A 24,746-nucleotide genomic window follows, 5' to 3' on the forward strand; every position below is an offset into this window, starting at 1 on the left:
CAAACCCTGGGCTGTTGTATCCATTGGAAGAGTGACCCAGTTATGTTTTCTGTCTTCTTCCAGCCTGAGACCCTGAAAACATCCCCGTGTGAAGGAGGAGCCCGTGGAACAGAAGAAAGTAGAGAGATGAGGAGGGCCCTTGCACCCTTCCTGTTAGCAGCTGTCCTGTGGGTACAGGACATGGAGTGAATGACTGTGTGGGGCTGACACAGGGCTCTGCCATCAAGCACACAGGCCCTCAACCCTCTAGCAGCTGCAAATGCTGGAAGTAGTCATGCCTTGTAACACAGCGACATTTCCCCCTCAGGGACTCCTGCCCTCAGGCCAGTTTCAACACCTGCTCTCAGGATCCCAGGACAAGTTCCAGTTTCCTCCTCATCTAAAGGAGGGAGTGTTTGCTTTTGCATTTTTTTTTTTTAACAGGGCTGGTAAGCCCCTAGCTCTGAAAATGATTCTTGGCCCAGAGCCAGGGTGACTAGAGATGTTTGGAGAGCCGGAGAATGCTGCCCGCATGGGTTGGGGAAGGTGGCTAGGAGGCCTTCCTCAGTGGGCAAGTCCAGGTCTTGAGCTGAGAAGGGCAGCACTCTTTTCTGCAGGTGTCCAGAGCCTGCAGCTTCAGGTGGAGCCAGAGATGGTTACCAGAAGCCCCTTCTTATCCTAGAAATGGTGCTGTTATTAATTCTAGTAAGGAAACCGTGTAACCAACCATAGTAACCTAGTCTCTTTTTTAAAAAAAAAATAGTATTTATCTGTGTCAGATAGAGGTCTTCCATGCTGTGGTTCATGGCCCAAGTGCCTGCATCAGTCAGGGCCGGACTGGGTAGAAGCTGGAATCTGAGAAGTCTGTCCAAGCTCCCACGTGGGTGACTGAGACCCAAGTACTTGAGCCGTCATCGGCTGCCTCTCACGGCTTGCGTCAGCAGGGAGCTGGAGTCAAGAGCACCGCTGGCACCTGAAACCAGGGAGGAGCATCTACCTCATGTGCTATGTTCTCAGTCACCTCCATTGTTTTGCCTTCTCATCCAAACCTTCGTGAATGAGGCCTGGTGACTGTTCTATCTGTCTGAGGAAGTACCTTCATAGCCTTAAAAATCATGATTCGGATGGGTGAGGGTGCCACCCATTGGCTGCTTCCTCTCTGGCACTTTAAGGTGTGGCCGGTCCTGGGTGAGACGTCCCTCCCAGGGTACCCCACACCTCACAGTAGAGTGTGTGTGTGTGTGTTGTATGCACACACACACACACAAGCACACACAGGCACACATGGACCTGCCCACTGCAGCTCAGATCTGCCTTGAAGTCTACTGTCTTAGTTAAACATTCACCAAAATGTATTGTTCAGTTCCAAAATATAGCTAGCTCTTGTAATCTCACTTTTAAAGCATTACTTATTTAGTTCATTTATTTGAGGGGGGCTGGGTGGGAGGTCATGAGAGTGAGCACCCATCTGCTGGTTCAGTCCCCAAAGGCCTGTCATAGTTGGGGCTGAAGCCAGGAGCCAGAAGCTTCATCCAGGTCTTCCATGTGTGAGGCAGGGACCCTCGTGTTTAAGTCATCACTGACGTCTCCCAGGTTGTTCATTAGCAAGAAGTTGGCTGGGATTCAAACCAAGAGATCCTGATAGGGGCTGCAGTTACAATATTCTAAGTTACTTAATGGCAAGAAAAAGTGCAGCCACCTCTACCCTTTCTCAAACAAATGCTTGAGCAAGTTAATGGTTTGGGAAGATGCCTCCTGGTGCCCTTGGTGGACCAGCCCACGTGGGGCTGGCTGGTTAGGGGGGCAGCTCCTGGCTTCTGGAGCCCTTCAGAGCTGATCTTGGGCAGGGGCCAACTGCTCCCGCCTGGCAGTTGCAGCCATTCAACAGCCACAGGGCACCTGCCACTTGTCAGGTTCTGTCATGTGGTTAGGAACAACGCCCATCAGTGACATAAGGTTCATGTGTGTGTGTGGTTATGTTTGCAGTCATCTGGGGAGTGAACCAGTAGATGGAAGATCTCTCTGTAGCTCTCCCTACCTCCCCATGCTTCTTTTTAAATAAATGAATCCAAGAGACATTGATCAACAGGAGAGCAACACAAAACGACGAGGTTGGTATTGAGTGGACAGAAGCTGGGTAGGTTCTGTCTCAGTCCATTTTCAGCCTCTCCTGCACCTGCTGTTTGCACTGCTCTGCCCTTGAGGCAGATGTTTCCCAGAGAAGCTCTCAGAGAAGGCTTCCTTCTGGAAAATTCCAAGTGCTGGCCAGGTGCCCTTGGTCCCAGCCACAGGCAGGATCCCCTGCCACATGGGGAAACCCAGGGGTGGCCCCTATCTGTCCTGAACATTCCTTGTTCTCTTGTCCATCCTGCCTGGCCTGGGATGCAGATGGCAGTTGCTGATGAGAGCACCATGCCAAGGGGAACAGCACAGAGCAGGACACGGATACCCAGGTTCGGCTCTATGATTCTAGTTAGACCGAGTTGAATTTCCAGGTGGCTGGGGATAGAAGAGCCAGTTCATCTCAGAAAGATGTGTGCTTTTCATCATTTATACACATCCTGGTGTCTCCCCCTTGGTCTGCTCTGCCTTGGACAGGCCACTGAGCATCGTGGGCAGCACCTAAGCCTCCTTTGTTTAGTGGGTCAGAAAGACCTTCTGTGCTTGGAGCCTCTTCTGCTGGAGCACCGCGGGGCTGGAGGGTGGGATGGGGTGGGTGCTGCCTGCATCCTGGGATATTGGTTCTTACCTGGGAATACTCAGAGCGTGTTAGTACTGAAGGGTCTCAGCCCCGCTGTATCCATTTGGCTCGTCTTACTGGAAACGGATGTCAGAGCCACAGACCGATGGCCCCTGCACAATTGAAGTCATGCCCTCCTCTTTATTTTTCCCCCACATCCTCTTACTGCACTCTGCTTTTCTGGGCACAAACTCTGCAGACTCCAGGTTCGTGGATACAGGGAGGGCGCCATGGGGAGTGATGGACAGAGCTGGGGTTTGTACGGTATTGCTCATGCCACTTGTCCCTGTCATGGTTTCCTCTGCAGGACCCATGCTTTCTCTGCCTCAGCCTCTGCTCTTGTCCTTTGCTTGGGTGCTGTGGAGATATTTACTTGCTCCTGAGGTGCTGGACTCACACATGTTGCATCTGCCACTGAGGGTATCTGCGGGGCCTGTTCTGACCTAGTCTCCCCTGTAAGCCAGACTTGGATAGGGACTCTTCAGCTGCTGTATTGCAGTTCACATGGAGAGGTGGGGTTTGGGGCCACTTGAAGTGTGTGTGCATCATTGTCAAGACACAGGTGATCATGATTGGGATGTGTGTGTCTCAGGGAGGGCCAGTGTAGCAGCCCCGGGCTGGGGTATGGTTTTAAGAGCACTGAGGTCACAGGTGTCCTTGCTCTCTTGTTTCCACATGTTTGCAGGTTTCCACAGCTGGGTTTTCTGCTGCAAACACAGAGGTGTATTTTTGCTTTATTATGCATCTAAAACCAAGCCCAGGCTTTCCAGCTGTGCTCTGGAACAAGACCCTAGAATTTCACCCTTTGCCTGTGGCTCATGTTGTTTGATGAGCAGATGGCAGATTTAGTTTTGTAGGAAGAGCATTAGAAGCCACAATGAGCACAAGCATGATTTCACACCGGTGTCAACACCCCAAACTAAGCCTTCATTGTGGTTTGCTCGTGCCATCCTGTGACAGCCTCCTCTCTGAGCTTCCCTAACCCCAAGTCTGATCTGAATCACTCTCCCTTTAATCTGTTTACTTAATGAGCAAGCAATACTGTCACCATAATTGAAGTTTTTGAAATCACGAGAAAGCTTACCCCGGAGGCCCAGTCACCACAGTCATGAATTCCAAGTTTGTATTTCTGCATCCCCCCTCACCCGGCCTGTTTCTTACATGTTAGTATGGTTGCAGTGCAATCATGCTGAAGGTTGTATTAGGAGACTGCTTCCACGTGGTGCTGTGTTGCTCACCACAGCGATGCCTGGTTGAGTTGCCCAAACCTGGTTTATTTGACTCTCCTCATTGCGCTCAGTGCTAGGCTGTGATGCCACAGCCCCAGTCCCAGGCACTCCCTGTAAGCTCACTGGTTCTGTGTCCTGAAGAGCACCTGCTTGACCCAGTGGGTCCTAGAGAGTCTTGACTCTCTGCTGGCCATGCTCAGGGAATGCCCTCTGCACAGCTCTTCCGGATGTGGGCACCTCCAAGTTGAAACAGCCTCTCTTAACCTCTGGTCTCCTTACCACTGCTGTCTCTGTTTCAGGTCCTGGGTTCAAGGTAGTGATGTTATCTTGATTACCAGCCAGTATTATGTGGGAATATCTGTAGCTCATTAGGGACGGCCTAGGTCTCTTCCTGGCAAGCCACAGAAGCCTCGGGGAGTCTGTGGAGTGAATTGGGGTGGGAAGTGGGCAGGGAGGCTGCAGAGCTCCAGAACACACAGAAGTTCACAATCAGGTGGTGGCTGGCAGTTGGTTGGTCAATCAGCCTTGTCACATAGCGTCTGCTTTTCCACTTCTGCTGCCCATTTGGTGGGAAACAAGTTACTTGCTGAGACTCTTGGGTTTCTGGGGTCAAAGAACTCATATGATATTGAATCATGTGAAATTATGGCTTTTACAAAGTTTCATTGCTATAGCGCAAAAAATAATCAAGTACCAGCAGTTTTAGTATTTCCAACGTACTGCTTCAAGAAGTGTCTGTGAAGAGCTTTAGTCTCCCGGGCTGTAGATGAGTGAGATTGTGAATTTTGTGTATTTTTAAAATCCATGAAATTGTTTGCTCTGTGACATACCTTTGTAAAATCACCCAAGATTTCCTCTCACCCCTGGGTATAATCATAGACATTTAGATTGTTTCTGGATTTTGCTGTTCTTAGGAAACATGTTACATTATCAGCCCTTGTGTGCACAACTTCGTGTGCTGGCTGGTCCTGAGCTTGTCTGTCTGCAAAGGTGGATCTGAGCTGAGGGCCTGTGCTTGAAACTGATGTGCGCTACAGATCCTCCCCTGACCCACAGCAGCCTACACACCCTGTTCAGGTCACCCCAGGGTTCGGGGAACATGGGGTGTTAGATGCCCATGTCACAGTCTATGGCTGGAGGTTATACAACTGGGGAAATGAGAAACCTCTGTGGCCAGGTTCAGATGCAGAAATGCTGGCCATGGTGTTGCAGTTGGCCTTCTGCATCGAGTGACACAGATGGGTGGCCTCAGAGGGGATGCTCAGCCAGGTTCACCTGTGATGCAGGCCTACCCACAGCCTCAGCTGACAGGCTATGCCATGTGCGACTAGCTGACTTCGTCCTGGTCCCTTCCTGGACGGAGTCTGGGGAGGGGAAATGTCATCTTTATGTTTCACCCTTTGCCCGTGAATAACAGGAGTCTGCCTTTGTGTCCTGGTTTCCAGAATGTTCTGTCTCACAACAACTGTCGGTTTCCCCAGGGTCCTCTCCCAGAAATCCCACGTGTGTCTGTGGAGCAGGAGCAGGTGGTGACATGGGTCATATGGGAAGAAATGGCAGGAAGATGTGGACTGAGTGGCCGGAGGAGGCCGTCCCCAATTTCCTCTCCTTATTTTTCCTCTGATTTGTTTTTCTGCCCTTCCTTTTTCTCTCTGTTTTGCCTCTTTCCTTCTGTCCTTTCTGTTTTCCCAATTTTCTTCTGTTCCTAGCTGTGTGCTCTAAAAACACCTCTCTGGTTGGATTCCTGCCCTGGGGACCCAGCTGGAATCTGAAGGCACTTCCCCGCAGCTCAGCTCTCAGGGATATGGGAGTGGGGTAGGGCACGTGGCTTCATGTTGTCAGTCCCCAGGGACCTTCCTGCCCGCTTGGGCAACAGGAGACTGTCCTGGGGATGGATGAGCCTTGGGGAGTGCTTTCACAGGTAGCTGCATGCTGAACCCACAGCCATGTCCTGGCGCTCTGTGGAACGGGAGCAGGAGGGAGCAGGCACCTTGACATCCCCACGTGGGCCTGAGCTCATTTCTACCTTTATTCATTCATCCCTGTTATCCCTGCTATTCTCAGAACACCTCCCCGGGTGTTCCCTTTCCCACCAACCCCACGGGCTGGATGTGGCCTGCTGCAGGGGCAAGTGTTAGTCCCAAAACCAGGGGTGGGGGAGACGCTTAGTGTGGTGCGATCTGGTGCCATCATATGGTCTGAGAACACATGCCCCTGTTTCTTCCCTGTAGTTGAAGCCAAGTAGCACTGACCTCCCGGGGTGACCAGGTGGGCAGAGGTTGTCCAGAGACCACTATGTGAGAGCTGCAATATGGAGGCCTCAACTCAGTAAGGCTGTTACTTTGGGGTGACTGCCTCTTTGGGGGCCTGAATGCTCCCCAGGCCCTGAGCCCTGGCTGTTAGTGACCCCAGAGGCACCTGTTATAGAGTCAGCACTCATTTGCTAGCACCAGACAAGGTGTCTGCCCCCTGTGAGACTCTTTGTAGTGATGATACTGGGATGATGTCTCATCGCTCAGGGCACTATGGGGTTGGAGGGAGAGGCGGGCAGTGTGAGGCCTTTGCACTTTGCAGAGGGTCAGACTGTGCTATGCAAAGCCAGGGCCCATCCAGGAAAAGCCAGGAGGATCTCAGGGCATCATTTTGTTGGCAGATAGAGCTTGTGGCTCTCTGAAAACCCTGTTTTAAAGGAAAGTGCTCACGTGGTTCAGGGACCTACAAGTAGAAAGGACATCTGGGCTGAGCTGGGATTCGAGGAGGGCAGGAAGTGCCAGAACTTGTGAGGGTCAGAACTTGTGAGTGCCAGAACTTGTGAGGGTCAGGTGCTGGATAGACGTGATCCAGGTCCATGGAAGGTCCATGGTGGCTCTGAGAATGGTTCCTTCTGTGCGTGAGACTGGCATCGAGCAGGGGCTGTTGGGATAACGTGCAGTCTAGCTCTGAAAGGTACTGCCTCCTGCAGGGGCAGCCAGTCCCTGCAGGATCCTGGGGGCACAGAGGACACTACACAGGGCCTGTACAGGTGTGGGTGGTCTAGACCTTGCCAATCCAGGGCTCTTGTGCGAGTTGGGGTTGTTTTGCCCTCTACTCCAGGTCCTCAATGCCTAGTCCAGGCCATCACATCAGTCGGAACTCAGTGCAGGCTCCCACGATGCAGGGACCACATACACTTGCTCCTAGCACCCCCTCTGTATTTGAGCAGTTTGTACAGTGAGGCTTTCAGCTGGTGACACTGTAGAGCGACTCTAGCAGGACTTAAAAAATTAGATATTTATTTGTTTACAGGCAGAGTTTCAGAAAAAGGAGAGAGAGAGAAATCTTCCATCTGCTGGTTCACTCCCACGAGGCTACATGGCTGGAGCACAGTGGCTGGAGCTGAGCTGTTCCAAAGCTAGGGACAAGATGCTTCTTTCAGGCCTGTATGGGATGCTGGTGCTCAGCCTTGCCAACACTTTCACTAATGTGAATTCCCGATGGAAGCAGGAAATGTTTGTCTTTAGTTTCTCTCAAATGCTTGCTTGATGCCAGGTTTGAAGCTGTTCCTGTGGACCCATCCATGCCTCCTGAAGCACAGGAAATCTCAGGGAGACCCCGGCAACCAGGCCCTCCCAAAGCCCGGGTGTAGCACAAGGCATTCTTGGGTCCCTAATGGCCTCTGTCTCCGCAGGTGCCACAGCGGATGGCGGCGGCTGAGGGCGACACCGAGGATGATGGTGGCGGCTCTCCCGGCATGTGGGGTGCCTGGGGTCCCTGGTCTGCCTGCTCACGCAGCTGCAGCGGGGGCGTGAAGGAACAGACGCGGCCCTGCCTGCCTGGCTCTGCCCGCACCCCAGCGCGAGCCTTCACGGGCCGTGTGCTGTCAGCTGTGCGCACGTCGGTGCCTCTACACCGGAGCCGCCAGGAGCTGCGCGCTGCGCCCAGCTCTGACTCTGCTGGCCTCCAAGGACCTGCCTCACTGCGGGGCAGCCGGCACTCACAGGCCCGCGGGGGCGGAACCCCAACGGAAAGAAGGTACGCGCCTCTCACACCATCCGTATTGCACGCCTGCCCATATGCCCTTGTCTCTGCCCTGTGTCTCTGCCCTGTGTCTCTTGCCTGTGTTGCCCCCCCACGTGTGCCAGTGTGCATACCTGGCATCGCTGCACCTGCACCCCCTACCCTTGCCTTTGTCTGGCTGCTGAGCCTGTCCTGTGCTCCTTGGCCCCTTCCCACATCCCACATCCTGCCCCTGTGCACTCTTCCTTTTTTGTTAGGCTGCCTTTGCTGGATGTGGGAGAACTCTTGTCCTGGGTAGCTCCTTTGATCTTGAGGGTTGTCTTGCTTTAAAACATTCATGGCACTCCCACTTTGTGGCATCTGTGGTTCTGAGCACTCTTCAAAGGCACATTAATTATGGGACACATTGGGGATGTCACCCCTAGGAAGGCCCCAGGGAAAGGTACCCAAGCAGCAGACTGGTATGAGGCAGAGAGAAATGGGTTCCAGTGCTGCCGTTGGCTGCTGGGTCTGAGCTCGGGGCACAGCACGTGCAGGTGTCTGACCCTGGAGCAGTAGAAATTAGTAGACTCTGGGTAAAACTGATGGAATCTTCAATGCGCTTTGCCACTCCCCCTGCCCTCCCCCCCCGCACTACACACATACTCTCAGCTATGGGTTCCAGTAATCTATGAACTTTTCTGGAAAATTATTTCAGAGAATTTGAGTGCACACTGCTTTGAGGATATGTCTGATAAAGGATCTGAAAAAAATTTTTTAAAGAATAAATTCTGGAAGTGTTGTCAGAATAGCAAGTGCAGGTCTGGGAAGCGTGAATGTGCAGGGTGCAAAGTTACTTGGAGGACACGGCCTTGAGTTTGCAGGGCAGACAATATTCTGGAAGAGGCAAGTACACGGGGGCTGAGAGGGACTCAGCCCTGGGTGACTTGAGCAGCATCGTCAGGTACCCTAACGCCTGATGGACTCTGAGGTCCCTGATGGACTCTGAGGAAATACTTGTCCAAAAAAAAAAAAAAATGCAGTAGGAAAACAAACACACATGGAGGCTGAAGACAGGAAGAGGGAGGCTCCACGTGCTCAAGGGACATTGGCGTTGGTGTCCAACCGCATTAATTCCTGTCCTGGCTGGGCCTGGGGTGTGCTGGGGAGCTGCCTCACCCTTCCCTGGTTCCCGCTTGCAGTGAGCACCAGCATGCATGGCCACACTTTCTTAGACACCTGTCCATGGCACCTGTGGCCCTTCCCTGCACAACAGTGCGGCGGCTAATGCCTGTGCACATGGGAGAGCCAGCCCAGCCCTTCCCAGGCAGCAGCTGTTGAGAAGATACAACAGAGACCTGCAGAGAGAGAGATAGAGAGAGAGAGAGAGAGAGAGGACTGCTTCAGGAAGAGGTGCTTTAGCTGGCTTTCACAGGTCTGGGGAGATGGAAGAAAAAAGAAAAGCACAGCAAGCTGTAAGTTCTGGCAGGAAAAATAGAGAGAGGCCAGTGGTCAGGGGTGCGTTCTTCCTCCTGCATGGCCACCTGGGTACCCACTGAGTTCATCTTGACTGTGGCCTCTGCTTCTACTCCCGCAACCGGGGTTGGGAGCTGGGTCCCTGATGCATATCTCCCCTCTCATCCCAGCCACAACACTGCAGCCCCACCCAAAATGCTATGCGCTGAAGCCTTCTAGAATTCAGAGCTGTCCCCATGTTAGGGGAGAATCTACAGTTGAATGGCGTTCTGTCCACAGCCTGGGTGGTACCCTGCAAGCAAGCATATTATCACTTCTATAGCGAAATGAATGAATGAATGAATGAATGAATGGTCACATTGAGATAAAAACAGGCTATAAAATAGTCCCATGTCTGTTAAGGTCAGTTTTACAACCCAGTGAGTTTTGCAACCTGACAAAAGCATGAAAGCAAAAGGAAACCTGGCAACAGATGATAGGTCCGTTATGTTGAATACCTGTTTTAGCCAGGTACTGTTCTCATGGCTGTGTACTGGCAGCTCCATGAGAGAGCTCCCACATGCTAACAGCATCCTCACTTGAACAGGGAAGCAATGTGGAGACCCAGAGAGGTAGTGTCACTTGCCCAAGGCCACACAGCTAGTGTGTGAGTCAGGACTGGGACACAGGTGGTCATGGCTCCAGGAACCCCCTAAGAAACATGAGGGCCTAGACAGTGGCAGAACTCACAGAGCTGGAATGAAGCTGGGGTGTTGTGACTCCCAGGTCCTGCAGTGACCAGCATCCTGCTGGCACCAGCTTGTGGAGGGGTGGGTACAGGTGGCACTAGGTGTGACAGCCAGAGAAGACCTCCTGGGGACCAGGTTTCCACCGGCCGCCCTGGTGCAGCTTGCATTGTGGCCCCCACACTTGGCCAGCTGGACTTTTTTTTTTCCTTTTCTTTACTTGCTTGTTGATAAGGGGCCAATGATTGTTTACTATGCAGTTCCTAGAAGCTTTACCCTGTTGTGGCAGTTTAACAGTTTCGGATGAGATGGTCAAGGATTAGCCTAAAAGGCCTGTGCTGTGGACGTATGTCCTGTGTCTGGCGGAAGAAAATCATGTCGTGTGATAGTTCCTCATTATGAGGCCCATTTTTTCTGCAAAGCTGCCTGCCCCTCTGTTTTGCTTTGAGGTCTGACATGAAGGCTGTTGGTGTTTAGATGTCTAAGAGAAGTGAGCTTGCCTTGTTTGGCAAGCGAAAAGCTAATTGAAGCCAAATCACAAGTGATAACTCTTCCATCTCCCAACCAGGATTGATTAGGCATCCTACCACATGGCGAGGCGTGGGATAAATATGGGACGTGAGGCTCTTACTAATAGTGTGAGCAGCTGTTTGCAAATTCATGATTTTGTTTTAAGTGTAAAAAATCCTTTCTGCACAGTCATAGGCGCAAGCTCGAGGTTGAAAAACACCAGCTGGCATGCTCCAGCTGTAGGAACTAGGGTCTGGAATCCAAGTGGAGCAGAAGGTCCCAGCCTTGGCTGACCACAGGAATCTTGTGCCTGTTTCTAGGGATCCCCACTGTCTCTAGGAATCTCACTCAGACACTGACGTGGCCGGCTATGTTTGGGCCCTGCTGGTGGGGCTAGATATTGTTTAGCGGAGTTTTCCAAGTTTGGTGAGCATGTGTTAGAGTCTCTCACAGTGGATGTGTACTGAGATTTCTCCAAGCAAATGCGTTTTGTTTGTTGGTTTTTGCACAGAGTTGGGGCAGTTTGTTAGGAAAGAAACTGCTAAGATCCTCTGTCTTCCCACACCCTATCCAATGGTTTGTAAGCTGCTAATTTGTGTCGCTGCTGCCTCCCAGGGGTCAGTAACACGGGTCTGGAGTTGAGACTAGAGCTGGCTTGCTGGCCACCTGCAGCATCAGTCTCGTCATTATCCCAACCTATTTGGTGTACCTGTCTTGCTTCCTGCAAGGATGACAAACTCCAGGGTCAGAGGGCAAATGTCTACTTCAAGGTTACCCACAAGGTCAGGTGTAGCTCTTGTTCTCTGGTCTATTCCTTGATGAAAAACATGCCTTGCCCCGTTAAGCCCAGCTGAATAAGCGAATACCTCTTTTTCTGAATTGAAAAGTAAAATCTGTGAGTATTTACTCCAAAGCTTTTAGAACGCACAGCTGCTCTGAAACTGACTGCACCGAGGGCTCCACAGTCTTGCAGAGGAATTTTTAAGGCCACCTGTATAACTTGGCACCTTAATACGGGCAACCCATGCATTACTTTGCTTTGCATTTTGGGTTCTGTTTGAATTCAATCTGAATAGTTGTGTGGTAGAGTGTGGTGAGTGTTCTGTGCAGGGATGAGTACAGGGCTGTGGTCACACAGGTGGGCTGATCTGTGGGAGTCTGGGTGATGTCATGGAGCAGGGAACTTTCTAGAAGGATGAATCTGCGCTGATGAAGATGGGGAAGCCTTGATGAGAACAGGAGACAGGACCCAGAGCAACCATGAGGCTTGGTTCCTTATCCCCACTGGCTGAGCTGGTAGGTGGAGGAGACTGATTGGGAAACAGACATATACAAGACCAGCACCTAGGGCTGTCCTGGGAACAAGGCTCAGTGTGTGAGAAGGGAGGAGGGGGTAAACAGAGGAGGATGGGAGAGCCAGGGAAGGCTTCATGGAGCAAACAGAGGGGCCTGGCTGAACTTTGGAGGAGAAGGATTTTAGCTCAGGTGTTCCGCAGAACATGCCACCAGGACTGAGTCACACAGACATGAAAAGGGTATGTCACAGTCTGCAGGTTGTGGATGGTCTCAGAGGTTCCAGTGAAGGCTGCATTAGAGGAAGTGACCACAGGAGACAGCCAAGTGACCACAGGTTTCTTTCCAAGGAAGCCTCCAGCCGCCCCAAGGGACTCCGAGTAGAAACTCTTCAAGGAAGGCAGTCCCCAAGAGCATGGTGGCTGATGCATTTGTAGTGTGCATGGTACATTGTCCACTGGTCCACTGGTAATCCTCCCTCACGCCCTGGGAGGATCAAGCATTGTACTGTGGCACCAGCATCCTTCCCTGTTGCTCCTGAGAAGCCGGGATTACCTACTTGGATTTGACACAGGTGGTTTGGCCCCTGTGTACAGGTGCACAAGAGGATGTCAAAACCAAATGAAATTAAACCATGTATTTCTGTGCCAAGAAAAATTTCTGAAATTGTCAATATGAGCAGTCTTCTGGGGAAATGCTGATGCTGGAAAGAAAAAAATGTGTGGGGTGCAAAGTTTTTCCCACCAAAGTAAAATTTTCTTTCATTCCACTTTGCGCATACTTCTGGCATGCCCTTGTGCTAGGTTGCTGGGACCCTGACTGTGAACTTCAGTGATGCCCAGAGCCACACAGAGCTGTTCTCTGACCATCCTGGAAGTCAGCAGTCTAAACTTGAGGTGCTGTCAGCCATTTATTCCTCATGAGAAGGGGAAGGGGAAAACTCATCATCCACACCCCATCCTTCTGTGCTTTCTTGACCTACAGGGAAAGAGTGGGAACAGATTCTACCAGGCAGCTGGTGCAGAGACCAGCGGGCCAAGGCTCCTTTCCCTGCCCTCCTGAGGGCTTAGATCCTGTATCTTCATACCCACAATGGCCACCTGTTCTGTCTCTAGACCCTGAGGTCTTAACTTTGTCCTAAGAAGTAGTAGAGGCCAGTTCCTGTTTCGAGTGTCCCAAACATCCGTGCAGTAGGGAAAGATGGAGGAGGCAGAGACTTGACCCCTGGGTGTTGGTTCTCAGATGGACAGGATGGTTTCCCTCCTGACTTTGCAGCTCTCCCAATCCTGTCTGCAGATCGGTGTTCTATGGCATGCACTGTTCTTAACAGTGTCCTTTGCACATCTGGTCTCCTTGTGCCCCTCTGCTTCAGGGGTCCAGGGGTCTTCCTGGTAGACATCCCAAGGCTGGAGGCAGCAGACCCCACTTCCCATTTGAGTCACCTGTGGGAACCACTTAGTGTCACCTGTAAAACCTGGGTGATTTTGTGTCCTCTTTACCACAGAGGCCTCTTGTGAGGTCTATATTGCACTGGAAAACAGTATAAAACACTTTCCAAGGAACGGGACTTGCTCATTTTTACTGTCACTGATCTGATAATCTTGTGTCCCTCTCTATCATTTCTCTCATGCATGCAAGGACCCCTTCAGAAGGTTCCTGAAATAAGGGTGTCACAGGTAAGTTTATTTGGGTGTAAGATCCATGCATGGTTGTTTCTCATCACACACGTTGATGACTGCTCCTGTGTGTCTGTGTGCTTTTGTGTGTGTGAGTGTGAGCAGTGGATGTGTATGCGCATGGGTTTTTGTGCACGTGATTGTATGCTTTACTTGAAAGCTTTGTAGTTATGGATCAAGCAGACTGAAGAAGCAGGGTGTTCCCACTCATTCTTGCCTCCCTGAGGACTCTCCAGGTGGCTAATGGGGATCAGTTGTGTTCTCAGACCTCCTTCCTTGCCCACGTTGGGGAGGCCCTTGTGGCTCTCATTAATGCTTTGAATCATTGAATGCTTTGAATGCTTCTGTGCTGAGGGTCCCTGGAGCTCAGAGACCCCTCATGGTGCTGGAGAGGAGAACTTGGTGTTAATTACACTATACACAGGAGGGACTTTCAATCTCTGGCCTCTGGGGCAGACATTGCAAAGCCCTGAGCCTTTTGACCAGGGGCTGCCTGGTCATGCCACCTGGAGCAATGGTGGCTTCTGTGCCTTGATTTCTGCTTCTGAGACCCTCACCAAGTCCTGGGCAGGGAACTTGTTGGGCAAGTCCATCTGCTGGTTTGTACACATCTGCCCAAAGGTTGACAAAGATCACAGCCAGATGGAGGGTCTGGTGGCTCTGACCACAGGTGGGGGTACAAGGGTCCCTGATGTTTCATTAAGTGCCTGAAGCATTGAAGTGATTATCAGAACAAAGATCTCATTAGCTCTGAGAATGATGCAGCCTTGAACCCTGCCAAATCATCCCCGACTCTGGTCCCCTGGGGGAGACACACAGCAGGCTGTTCTAGACATGTGCATCCCAGAAGAAAGGGTCTGACGCATGTCTGCGGATCCCCCAAAGCTTCTCCTGCCTGCTTGCCAGCAGCCAGAACAACTTCATACAGATGTGGACAGGTTTGCCCTGCCCCTTCTTTCCTCATTTCTCCTGCAGGAGTTTGCACGTCTGAAGGTATTTTTTTTAAAGTCCTAGAAAATTGAATTAAAAAAAATGTTTGTGTTGATGCAAAAACAAACCAAAAGCAAAACAAAATTAATGTATGGAGCTAATTGATTTCATCGTATACATTTTTTGTAAGAGCTTTGTGGAGCACCCCGTATGGTTGTCTGTGGCATATCAATGGCAGTGGTGTCTGAAGTGTCCGCCAAATGCCTTCCGTGCATGCTAAGAACCCTGAGCCTCAGCAGCTCCCCACAGTACAGGGGCAGCTCTAAGTTGACCTAAGCTGAGGAGGTCCCTGTGCTTTGCTCCAGGAACAGGCTCATGGATTTACATTGTTGACCTGGCCCACAGCATCCCTGCCCCCATCACCACCTGCTCCAACGATGTGGTTTGGGGCAGCTGTGGCAGCTGAACCCCATCTTGTATGGCCTTCTGTGAGCTCTCACAGGTGCCTCTCAGGTCCTCGGGTTGGTCCCAGTCACAATCTTTTGCCTCTCCTGTGGCTCTTCTGGCAGCATTAATAAGAGCAAATACCGTGAGTGTTTGCTGATGGCTTACAGTGCAAAACAGGCTGAATGGTAGTCCTGGGAGGCCAGGGCCTGGAGCCTGTGGGTGATCACTTTGTTGGAAAAGGTGGCCTTTGCAGCTGGAATCAAGTGAAGAGTGTTGAGATAGAGATGGTGCTGGATTGTCCTGATGGGTCTCAGGTGCAGTGACATGGAAGAAGGGAAGAGAGGTTGACAGGGCAGACAAGCAGGGAGTGGGAGGATTTGAAAATGCTCTGGTGATTCCAGTGAGGCAGCCACAGGCCAGGGAAATGCTGGCGAACACCAGAAGCTGCAAGAGACAGGCAGTAGGTGTCATTCTATTAAGTTCCCTGGGAGTGCTTTGGGAGAAAAGCATTAAGAAGGGTCATAGCCCCCTAAGGGTCCGTTAGCTGCTCCGTTTGTCCTCCTGGAGGCTGCAGAGGGGGTGGTAGCTGAGTAGACACCTCTCTCAGCCTCTCTCGGTTGCTGATTTTGAACTCCGGGGTACCTGCTGTTGTCAGTTGCTCGTCTGGCCTGCAGCTGTTGCTGCCCGGTTGGTGGCTGTTAGTCGCCATAGCTGCATTACACCACTGCATCATGTGCTCTGGACTAAGCTTCGTGGCACTCGTGGGAGTGAACCAACCACCCCGTTCCTTTCTTGCACCTGTCCGTGGGTCCTGGCTGTAGTAGCTGGGGCTCCTCTTTTCCTTGTGACTGGAGCATTGTGTATCTGAGCTAGTGCCCTGAGAATTTTTCCCGCCTGGATTTGGGGGATGGTGAACAGGCATTCCCCACTCCACTCTTTGTTCCCTAAAGCCCTGTGTGCTTGGGACGGGGTGGGGGTTGGGCTGTGGAGGAGGCATTGTGTGCAGCTGTTCAGGCTGTGCATGGTCCCTCCATTCACCGGTTCTGAGGTACTCATCGCCACATGCCCACCAGCTGCCCAGCCAGTCAGAGTTTTTCTGACTCAGTTTCCTCAGGTGTACTGTGGGAGTCATGAGTTTGCATTGAGATCACAGGTGCTGGGTGCTCAGCAGGGGCTGGTGAAGCTGCTTGCGTGCTGGGCCGGCTGATCCACAGCACCATGCTAACCACACTCAAAGGACCGCATCAAACCCTGGAGCTGACTCCTTCACCGTGTAGACAGGCTGCACCTGCAAACCTTCCTGGAATGCAGGGAAGGGGGCCCATGTGGTCACTATCACTGAACATTTTGTGTTTATAACACAGGGGGGATGCGATGGGGATGGTAGGAGGGTGCAGAGCAGGTGAGGGAGAAATCCCACAGGTTCTTCCCCAGCCTGGGGTCACAAAAGAGGCTCCCGACTGTGGACTGTGTTCTATTCATCAATGCTGTGGCGATGAATCCAGCAGAACTAACTCCAGGGCTCTGTGTAGGGGACAGACTCCCTGTGCCAGTGCCGCCGGGGAGGAAGTGGCTGGGGAGCTTGCTCTGGTTTAGCCCCTGTTCTTAGCAGCAGGATCTGCTAATCTTATTTGGCCTCCCTTACATGCTGTGTGTCACCCCTGAGGCCTCTTGGGATCAGATTTCAGCTCTGCCAGCCCAGACTCCTCTTGCTTACATAGTGTAGTGGAGGAGTGGGTCTCTGATCTCTGAGGCATGGCTGTCTGTGGGCTGCCCCTCTGCCTCTGCTGTGGTCCTTGCGTGTCCTGTGTCTCTGATCTTCATCTGAGGCAGGTGTCGGGGAATCCTTACCACCGTTGTGAAATGACAGCTGGGAGGGATATCCCAGGGTCAGGTCAGTTACCTGGATGATGGCCCTGGGAGGCCACTATCACTATCCCTGCAGATGATGTCCCTGGTGCACAGGAGACAAGCAGTGAAACATCTGGGACCACACAGGTCTGGCCAGTCTGATGGATTGCTGAACTCTTCCTGTCACCCCATCCCTTTCCCATGGCTTCCTTCCCCTCCTTGTCTTCAGGCACAAAATAGGGCATTGTCTCCTGCCCTGAGCCTGCCAGGTTCACTGGGCCTCCATTGCCAAAGCCACTGTGGCACCTTACTTACTCATTTCTCACCTTTATGCAAATCCAAAATAGCATCATGGGGTGATGAGGAAAGGGTGCTGGACTCCAGTCCTGACTTTGTTGCTGAGGAGCCTGCTTGGCTGTGTGTATCGTCCTTGCCACGTGTTGGCTCCCAAGTCCTGTTATCCTGAATATCCACAGCCCTGGCATGAACACCCACTGAGCAGGCACCTGAGTGTCCCATCTTGGAGACCAGCCCCACTCTGGTGTAGTAGGTTCAGTACCGTGGGTACCCTGTTCTGGGGACCCTGGATGATTTCCAGCCCTTGTCCTTGGAAAGCAGAAAGGGCTGACAGCCCATTGTGGGGTACCCAAGTTATTCCACAAGACTGGATCTCTGCAAAAGTTGCCTGCGGTTCTGTTTTGGGGCATAGAATGGGGAGTCCCATGGGTGGGCCTCACTCCTGAGAGATTGGTAGCTGGGTCACTGAGTTTGGCTCTTGGGTTCCTGATGCACAAGGGTCTTGGTCCTCCGAGTTATCCATACACCCTCTTTCCTGTTCCCATTGTCCAAGTTCCTTGGTGCCTGACTCTTCCCTTCCCCTTGGTTAGAACAAAACTGTGGCTATCCCCCATGTCCCTAGAATCCAGCCAGTGGGGTCTTTAAAAAAAGATTTATTTATTTGTATTAGAAAGGCAGATTTACATAGAAAAGCATAGACAAAGAGAAAGATCTGGGACCAGCATGGAAGCCTAGTGGTTAAAGCCTTTGCTTTGCATGCACTGGGGTCCCTTATGGGTGTTGGTTCGTATCCCGGCTGTTCCACTTCCCTTTCTGCTCCCTGCCTGTGGCCTGGGAAAGCAGTTGAGGACAGCCCAAAGCCTTGGGACTCTGCACCCATGTGAGAGATCCAGAGGAGGCTTCTAGCTCCTGGCTTCGGATTGGCTCAGTACCGGCCGTTGCAGCCAATTGGGGAGTGAATCCATGAATAGAAGATCTTTCTCTCTGTTATCTCCTTCTCTCTGTATATCTGACTTTCCAATAAAATAAATAAGTATTTTTTAAAAAGAGAGAGAGAGATCTTCTCTCCATCTAGGTTTCCCACATGAGTGCAGGGTCCCAAGGCTTTGGGCCATCCTCTACTGCTTTTACAGGCCACAAGTAGAGAGCTGGATGGGAAGTGGAGCAGCCTGGACATGAACCAGCATCCATAGGGGATTACCACCATTGTTTGCAGGTGAAGATTAGCCAGTTAGGCCATTGTGCTGGTTTCTGGATGGACTTCTTTTTCCTGAAGGTTCAGAGCAAATCTTTCAGCTGCCTCTTGCCCTGGTCTTTCAGCCTAACACCTGCAGCCCTGCTGTGTGTGCTTTGCTGTGGGCAGCCATGACGGCTTTAATTCCCATCAATGTAGTGTCTGTGTCCCTAAGGTGTTGGCATTCTGCCTCTTGTAGAACGTCCATAGTGATGTAAGTTGCGGCCTGGAGCAGCGCTGGCCTGGGCTTCTAGGATGGCATCTGCATTCTGCTGGACCATTGGCTCCCAACTCTGTGAGCTTCCATGCTCTGAACCCTCTGTCCCCTCCAGGTATCAGAGTACATCAGAGTGCACGTTAGCAAATGGGGCTCTTGCTCTGTCTGCAGACTCCCTTCTGAGCAGCCCTGATTTGGGACTCCGTGGACTCCCATGTCTGGGTTGCAGTTGCTGGTCATCTCCCTGTCTTTCATGAGGGCTCACCTGGATGGCCCAGACACAATTCTACCAGCTACCTTTGCTTCCTGCACATGTGTGGGAGCTGCTGATGGTGGAGCTGTGCTTTGTCTCTGAATATTACTCCCCAGTTGGTTGATTAGGCTGATCAGTGAAAGGTGGACACTTCTGCAGCTTCTTGCAAAGATGGAACTGAAAGATATGCTGACTTGGATACGACTTCTGTTTCGAATTCTGTGCATAGTTTTTCTGTGACATGGCATTTTTTCTCCTTGCACTGATGACTGCTTGTCTGCGTGCATTTCAGTTACTCTTTTGCACTCAAATGCACTTATCTTTTCATTCTCTCATGAAGTTTTAGAAGTGCCCTCTTCTTGGTCCTGGGAAGTGCAGGTGTACATGGGGTTGGGTGAGAGTGGGAGATGCCAGGCAGGAGCTTGGGGCCCAGGAGCCTTCTGCATGTGGGACAGGAATAAGAGGGTACGTGTAGGGGATGCTGAAGAGTGGAATTTAAGAAGACAGACTGAGACCTGATACACAGGAGTGTGTGTGTGTGGGGGGTGGCACAACATCAAACCAGCGCTCCTCAAGCGCACTGGCAGGCTGTGATCATCTTTTTCCAGCACAGGCAAGACTTCCAATGGCAGTGACTGCTGGGCTGTGCTCAGCAGGTGAACGCAGTGGAGATAGAAACCCAGAGTGGGCGAGGTCCCTCACTGGTTTCTTGGCTGGTGAGGTTGCTGTCAGCCATGCTGGTCACTACAGAGGGCATCACTGCCTGCTTTTCCCTGTGGACTGCTTAACCCCGGTGTTCAGTTCCAGGTAGCTTACTTCTGGGCAGGGAACTTTACCAGGCCCTTGCTCGTTTGAGTCTTTTTGGATCTGTTTATGTACTTTTCTGTGACCTTGGGGTCCTCTAACCCCTGGAGCTGCGTTGATTTGATACTCAGCCCCAAGTGTGTGTGTGTGTGTGTCTCACCTTGGTCAACTTGGTTTCCATCTTCTGTGTTTTCACTTATGAGAGTCAGTTTGAGTCATTTTCAACCCAGCTCCCTGCTAATGCACCTGGGAAAACAGAGAAGATGACCCAAGTGCTTGGACCACTACACCCAAGGCGGAGACTTGAAGGCAGCTCCTGACTCCCAGCTTTGAACCGGCCCAGCTCTGGCCATTATAGTTATTTGATAGGGAGTCAATGGAAAATCTCTCTCTTTCTGTAAATGTACCATATCACTTTTCTTGCCTTGAAAACTCAACAACTCACTGTCTTCACTTTGAGTCAAAGACAGGAGGGCAGGCAGGTCCACCTCCAGTGCACCTGGCTGGGCCTGCCAGCTGGAGCTCTCAGTGCCAAGAGTTCTACTTGTATCTGTTCACAGGGTCTCCCTATATGTCCATGGAGCTGTGGATCTCTGTATTTTTCCCATTTCTTCTCTTTATTTAAAAAAAAAAGGATGCATTTATCTGAAAGGCGGTATGATGAAGAAAGGCAGAAGTAAATCTTCCACTTTCTGGTTCACTCCCCAGATGGTCGCAATGATTGTCTCCATCTGGGTCTCCCATGTGGGTGGCACAGGCCTGGAGCCATCTGTGCTGTTGCCTTCCCAGGTGCATTAGCAGAGAGCTGGTTTGGAAGTGGAGCAGCTGGGACTCATACTGGTGCTATGATATGGGTGCTGGTGTCACAGGTGGTGGCTTAACTTGCTGTACATGCTGACACCCCTGCCTTTTAATTTTTTAAAAAAGATTTGTTTATTTGAAAGGCAGGGTTATAGAGGAGAGACAGAGATCTTCCATCTGCTGAGCTACTTCCCAAATGACCGCAAGAAGTATGAGTGGGTCAGCCTGAACCCAGAAGCCAGGAGCCTTAGCTGGGACTCCCAAATGTATGCAGGAGCCCAGCACTTGGGCCAGCTTCTGCTGCTTTCCCAGGTGCATCATTGGGGAACCAGATTGCAAGTGGAGCAGCTGAGATTCTAGCCAGCACCCATACGGGATGCCAGGGCAATAGGAGGAGCCTATTCCACAACACAAGGTCCCCCTTCCCCATTTGTTTTTATTTTAAAACAAAATAAAAAAAAGGGGCTGTAACTGTGGTATAGCACATAATGCCTTTGCCTGAAGTGCTGGCATCCCATATGGGCACTGGTTGGAGTCCTGGATGCTCCACTTTCAATCTGCTTCCCTGCTAAGGCACCTGGGAGAGCAGCAGAGAATGACCCAGGTACCTGGGCCCCCTGAACCCACATGGAAGACCTGGAAGAAGCTCTTGGCTCCTGGTTTTGGCCTGGTCCAGTCCTGTCCATTGCAGCCATTTGGGAAGTGGAGTAGAATATAGAAGATATTTCTTTCTTCCTTTCTCCCTTTCTGTAACTATGCCCTTCAAATATCAAATAAAAAAAATCAAATTAAAAAGAAACAAATAGGAACATACTGAATATTCCACTTAGTGCCTGTAGCATCTTTTTTTTATTAGTGTGCCCACAGTTGGCCCATCCTTCTCAACAGCTTCCTCACACCCCAATGTCTGAGTCGAACCTCCATTTCAGTCCTTGTCCCACCTCAAGAATGCTTGGATGATGCATCTACCACACAGATCACACAGTGCTGTGTATTTTCCATAGTTTAGCTTGGTCTGCAGGCCTCTCTCTGTTGCCTTTCTTTAGGACTCGCCTCCTCTCTGAGGATGAGCTGGGACCCCAGGCCACAAGGGCTGTGGATTCTGTAACCTCACAGGACATTAGAGACCCTTGGGGTTGGAATAGCTGCTCCTGGATTACACCTTCCCTCTTGGCCTGGTCAGGTTCTGTATGGAACAGGGGCTCCCCCATCAACACAGCAGGCTCCCTCTGTTCCTGGCCTCTAGTCCTACATGGCCGAAGGTCTCGCAGTCCCCTTCTGCTCTGTCTTTGCCTGGAGAGGTGGCTGGGGTTCTGCTAACGCTGCACTCATACATGGCAACCCCCTTTATCCGGACCTTGGCACCTGACACAGCTTCTCTAACTGACAGCTTCTTTCTTTCCGTGCTTTGAGCCTCATCATCCTCAGGATTCTTCCAGCACCCCAGGGGGAGAAGAAGGGGCTTGCTGGGGTGAGTGTGAGGTGCTAGGTCCTCCAGGCATCCTGCTCAGGTCCTGCCCGCTGCCCCTGGGCTGCATGCAGGATAGTTGTGCCCCCCACTCTGTGCCATCTACTCTCTTAAGAAGGAGTAAGGTTTCTCAGGACACACTCCCTAGTCCTTGGTGGTTTTCAAGTGTCCGAACAAGCTGCTTTAGAGGATGCTTTTGGTACTGTTTGTGGAGTGAGTTCTATCTTGCTTCCGCTACATCTAAAGGGATCGCTCTGTGTCCTGGGTGGGGATACAGCTGAGCTCAGCTTCCCTAGGCCCCGGGCAGGCCTCAGTGCTGAAGCTGGCCAAGCAGGTGGGTTTGTCCCCAGAGAGTGGCCTGCAGAGTTCAGTTCTGATGCATGACAACAGTGCAGCGTGCACATGGCTGAGGGGCCTTTACATCTGTGGGCACTGCCTGCTGGTACCAGATGACTCCATCTTGACACAGTACCGGGACTTGCACCTGCTCCCGTCCTGCCTGCTCTGTCCATAATGAGCACCCTTCCATCTCCCAGGCCTGTGCCCTGTGGGGGATTGGCTCCTGGCCATACAACTATTCCTCTAAAGCAACGGGAATTCCAGGGAGGGCAACGGCTGTCTAGGGGTCAGTCATACCCAGCTCCAGCAAGGAAACAATGTGGAGTCACTCCTGCTGGGCAAGAAAACAGGATATGAGACCACAGGGCATGAGACCACAGGACGTGTGACCACAGGCTGCCTGACCACAGGACGTGTGACCACAGCATGGCTGACCACAAGACACAAGACCACAGGGTACATCACCACAGTCTGTGAGACCACAGTCTGCCTGAACCACAGGATGTGTGACCACAGCACATGAGGCTATAGGTGTGACCACAGCACAGCTGACCACAGGACACCTGATCACAGGATGTGTGAACACACAGCATGTGACTACAACACAACTGACCACAAGACACCTTACCTCAAGACACCTTACCACATGCTGTGTCACCGCAGGACAGTTGACCACATGGGACATGTGACTGCGGGATATGTGAGTACAGCTGTGAGACCACAGGATGCCTGAATTTTTGCCCACCTCCCTGCCCTGCTGGGCTCCTGTCCCAAGTGGCTCTTGGGCTGCCCTCCTGTGTCAGCTGCTGTGGCCTATGTGTGGCTCCGGTTAGCACAGCAGAGACAGAACACCTTACCACCTGACTGCCACAGAGCCCTGACTGCGACTGTCAGGGGAACAAAGTGGAAGCAAAGTGGGGTGTCTCCAGCATCTATACAGCCTTGGTTCTGGGAACTGGGCTCTCATCTCGCCCCTTCCTCTCAACCGGGACCCCAGAGCAAGCCCCTGCCCTGCATGCAGCCTGAGTGACTCTGGGCTCTGCCCACCCGTCTTGAGCACCCTTGACCTCTTTATGACTCCCTGCTTTGATGACAAAGTCTGAGTGCAGCCAGTGCTGCTGGGAAGGAGGTTCCTGCTGGCTCCAGAGCAGTGACCTTGCCCTCAGGGCCTCAGGAGAGTGTTGGAGCAGCAGCTGTCAACCTGTGTTCCATATCACCCAGGAGCCTGCTAGAAATACCAGTTCCCAGGTCCCACCCCAGCTCCCAGTAGAGTATGTTCCAGGAGATTCTGACACCCACTGTAGCACCAGGTCCTTCTGGAGGCCTCCCTGTCGACTGGAGGTTCTTATCACTGAGCCACTCATCAGGGTGGGACCATGCATTTGCCTGTGTGTCTGACCTGGAAAAATGACACATGAAAGCCCTCAACTCCTAAAAGGTTTACTGGGTGTGGCTGCAGCAGATGGTGGAGAACAAATGGTACAGTCTGCTTCAAGGGACTGGTGCTGGGGCCTGACAGGTTTGTCTGCCACCTGCGATGCCTGCATCCCATGTGGACGCTGACTTGAGCCCTGGCTGCTCCACTTCCCATCCAGCTCCCTGATGCACCTGGGAAATTAGCAGAAGATGCCCCAAGTACTTGAGCCTCTGCACCCATGTGGGGGACCCAGAGGAGACTCCAGGCGCCTGGCTCCTGGCTTGAGCCCGGTGGCCTCATGCTGACCATTGCAGCCATTTGGGAGAAATAAGCAGGCAGATGGAAGATCTGTCTTTGCCTCTCCCTCTCTGTATAACTCTTTCAAATAAACAAGTACATCTTTGTTGTGGGCTAAGGAGTTGGTTAGCACTCGCTAAACTGAGCACTACAGGTAATGGGCTTGGGGCTGAAAGCACCTGGTCTAATGGAACTCAGCTGTATCCAATATTGAGAGTGTGGGCTAAAGCGTAAACAAGAACTAGTTGAGAGGTCAAGAATGGAGGCAATAAAAGCAGGCCTCGAGAGAGGCCAGAGAGAGACATTTCCACCATCTCTGGTCTCCGTGTCGATGCCTCATCCCCAGATCCTTCTTCGTGCCACGTTACTGACTCAGCAGGCCACAATACATCTTCAATAAAAGAAAATAATCTGCTTCAGATTCAGCCCCATTGTCAGCACCAGCCTGGTTTCCATAATGTCCTTGTAAGCAGATGGCATGACAGTTTCTTGTATTCTTGTTTAACCAAAACATTAGTTTTATTGAGATCCGATTTATAGATCCTGTGCTTGCATTGCTGAGGGCATATCCCAGGAAGGCATTTCAGAGGTTGTGTGTCCATCACCACTCTCTATTTATAGAGCATGTTCCTCTTTTTCCAAAAGAGACCGCGTGCCCTTGGCAGTCACTCCTCCCCCTGCCTACTCTCCCGTCTCTGTTGTGGGCCGTTGTTACCAATGGACTCACAGGGGCTGTGTCTGAGCTCATTCACTTGGAGCGCTTGTGTATTTGGCAGCTTCCATCTTGG

General features: G+C 51.7%; 1 protein-coding gene across 1 annotated transcript in view; it reads left to right on the forward strand.

The window, feature by feature from the left end:
- The window catches only part of THSD4 (thrombospondin type 1 domain containing 4), a 369,969-nt gene that overhangs the window by 48,014 nt on the left and 297,209 nt on the right, over positions 1-24,746 (forward strand). The window contains exon 4 of the mRNA XM_058665429.1: positions 7,616-7,959. Within this exon, the coding sequence (XP_058521412.1) occupies positions 7,616-7,959 (344 nt within the window). The remainder of the gene's footprint in view (positions 1-7,615; positions 7,960-24,746) is intronic.

This window comes from Ochotona princeps, chromosome 6, assembly GCF_030435755.1.
Source record: "Ochotona princeps isolate mOchPri1 chromosome 6, mOchPri1.hap1, whole genome shotgun sequence".
Lineage (NCBI taxonomy): Eukaryota > Metazoa > Chordata > Mammalia > Lagomorpha > Ochotonidae > Ochotona > Ochotona princeps.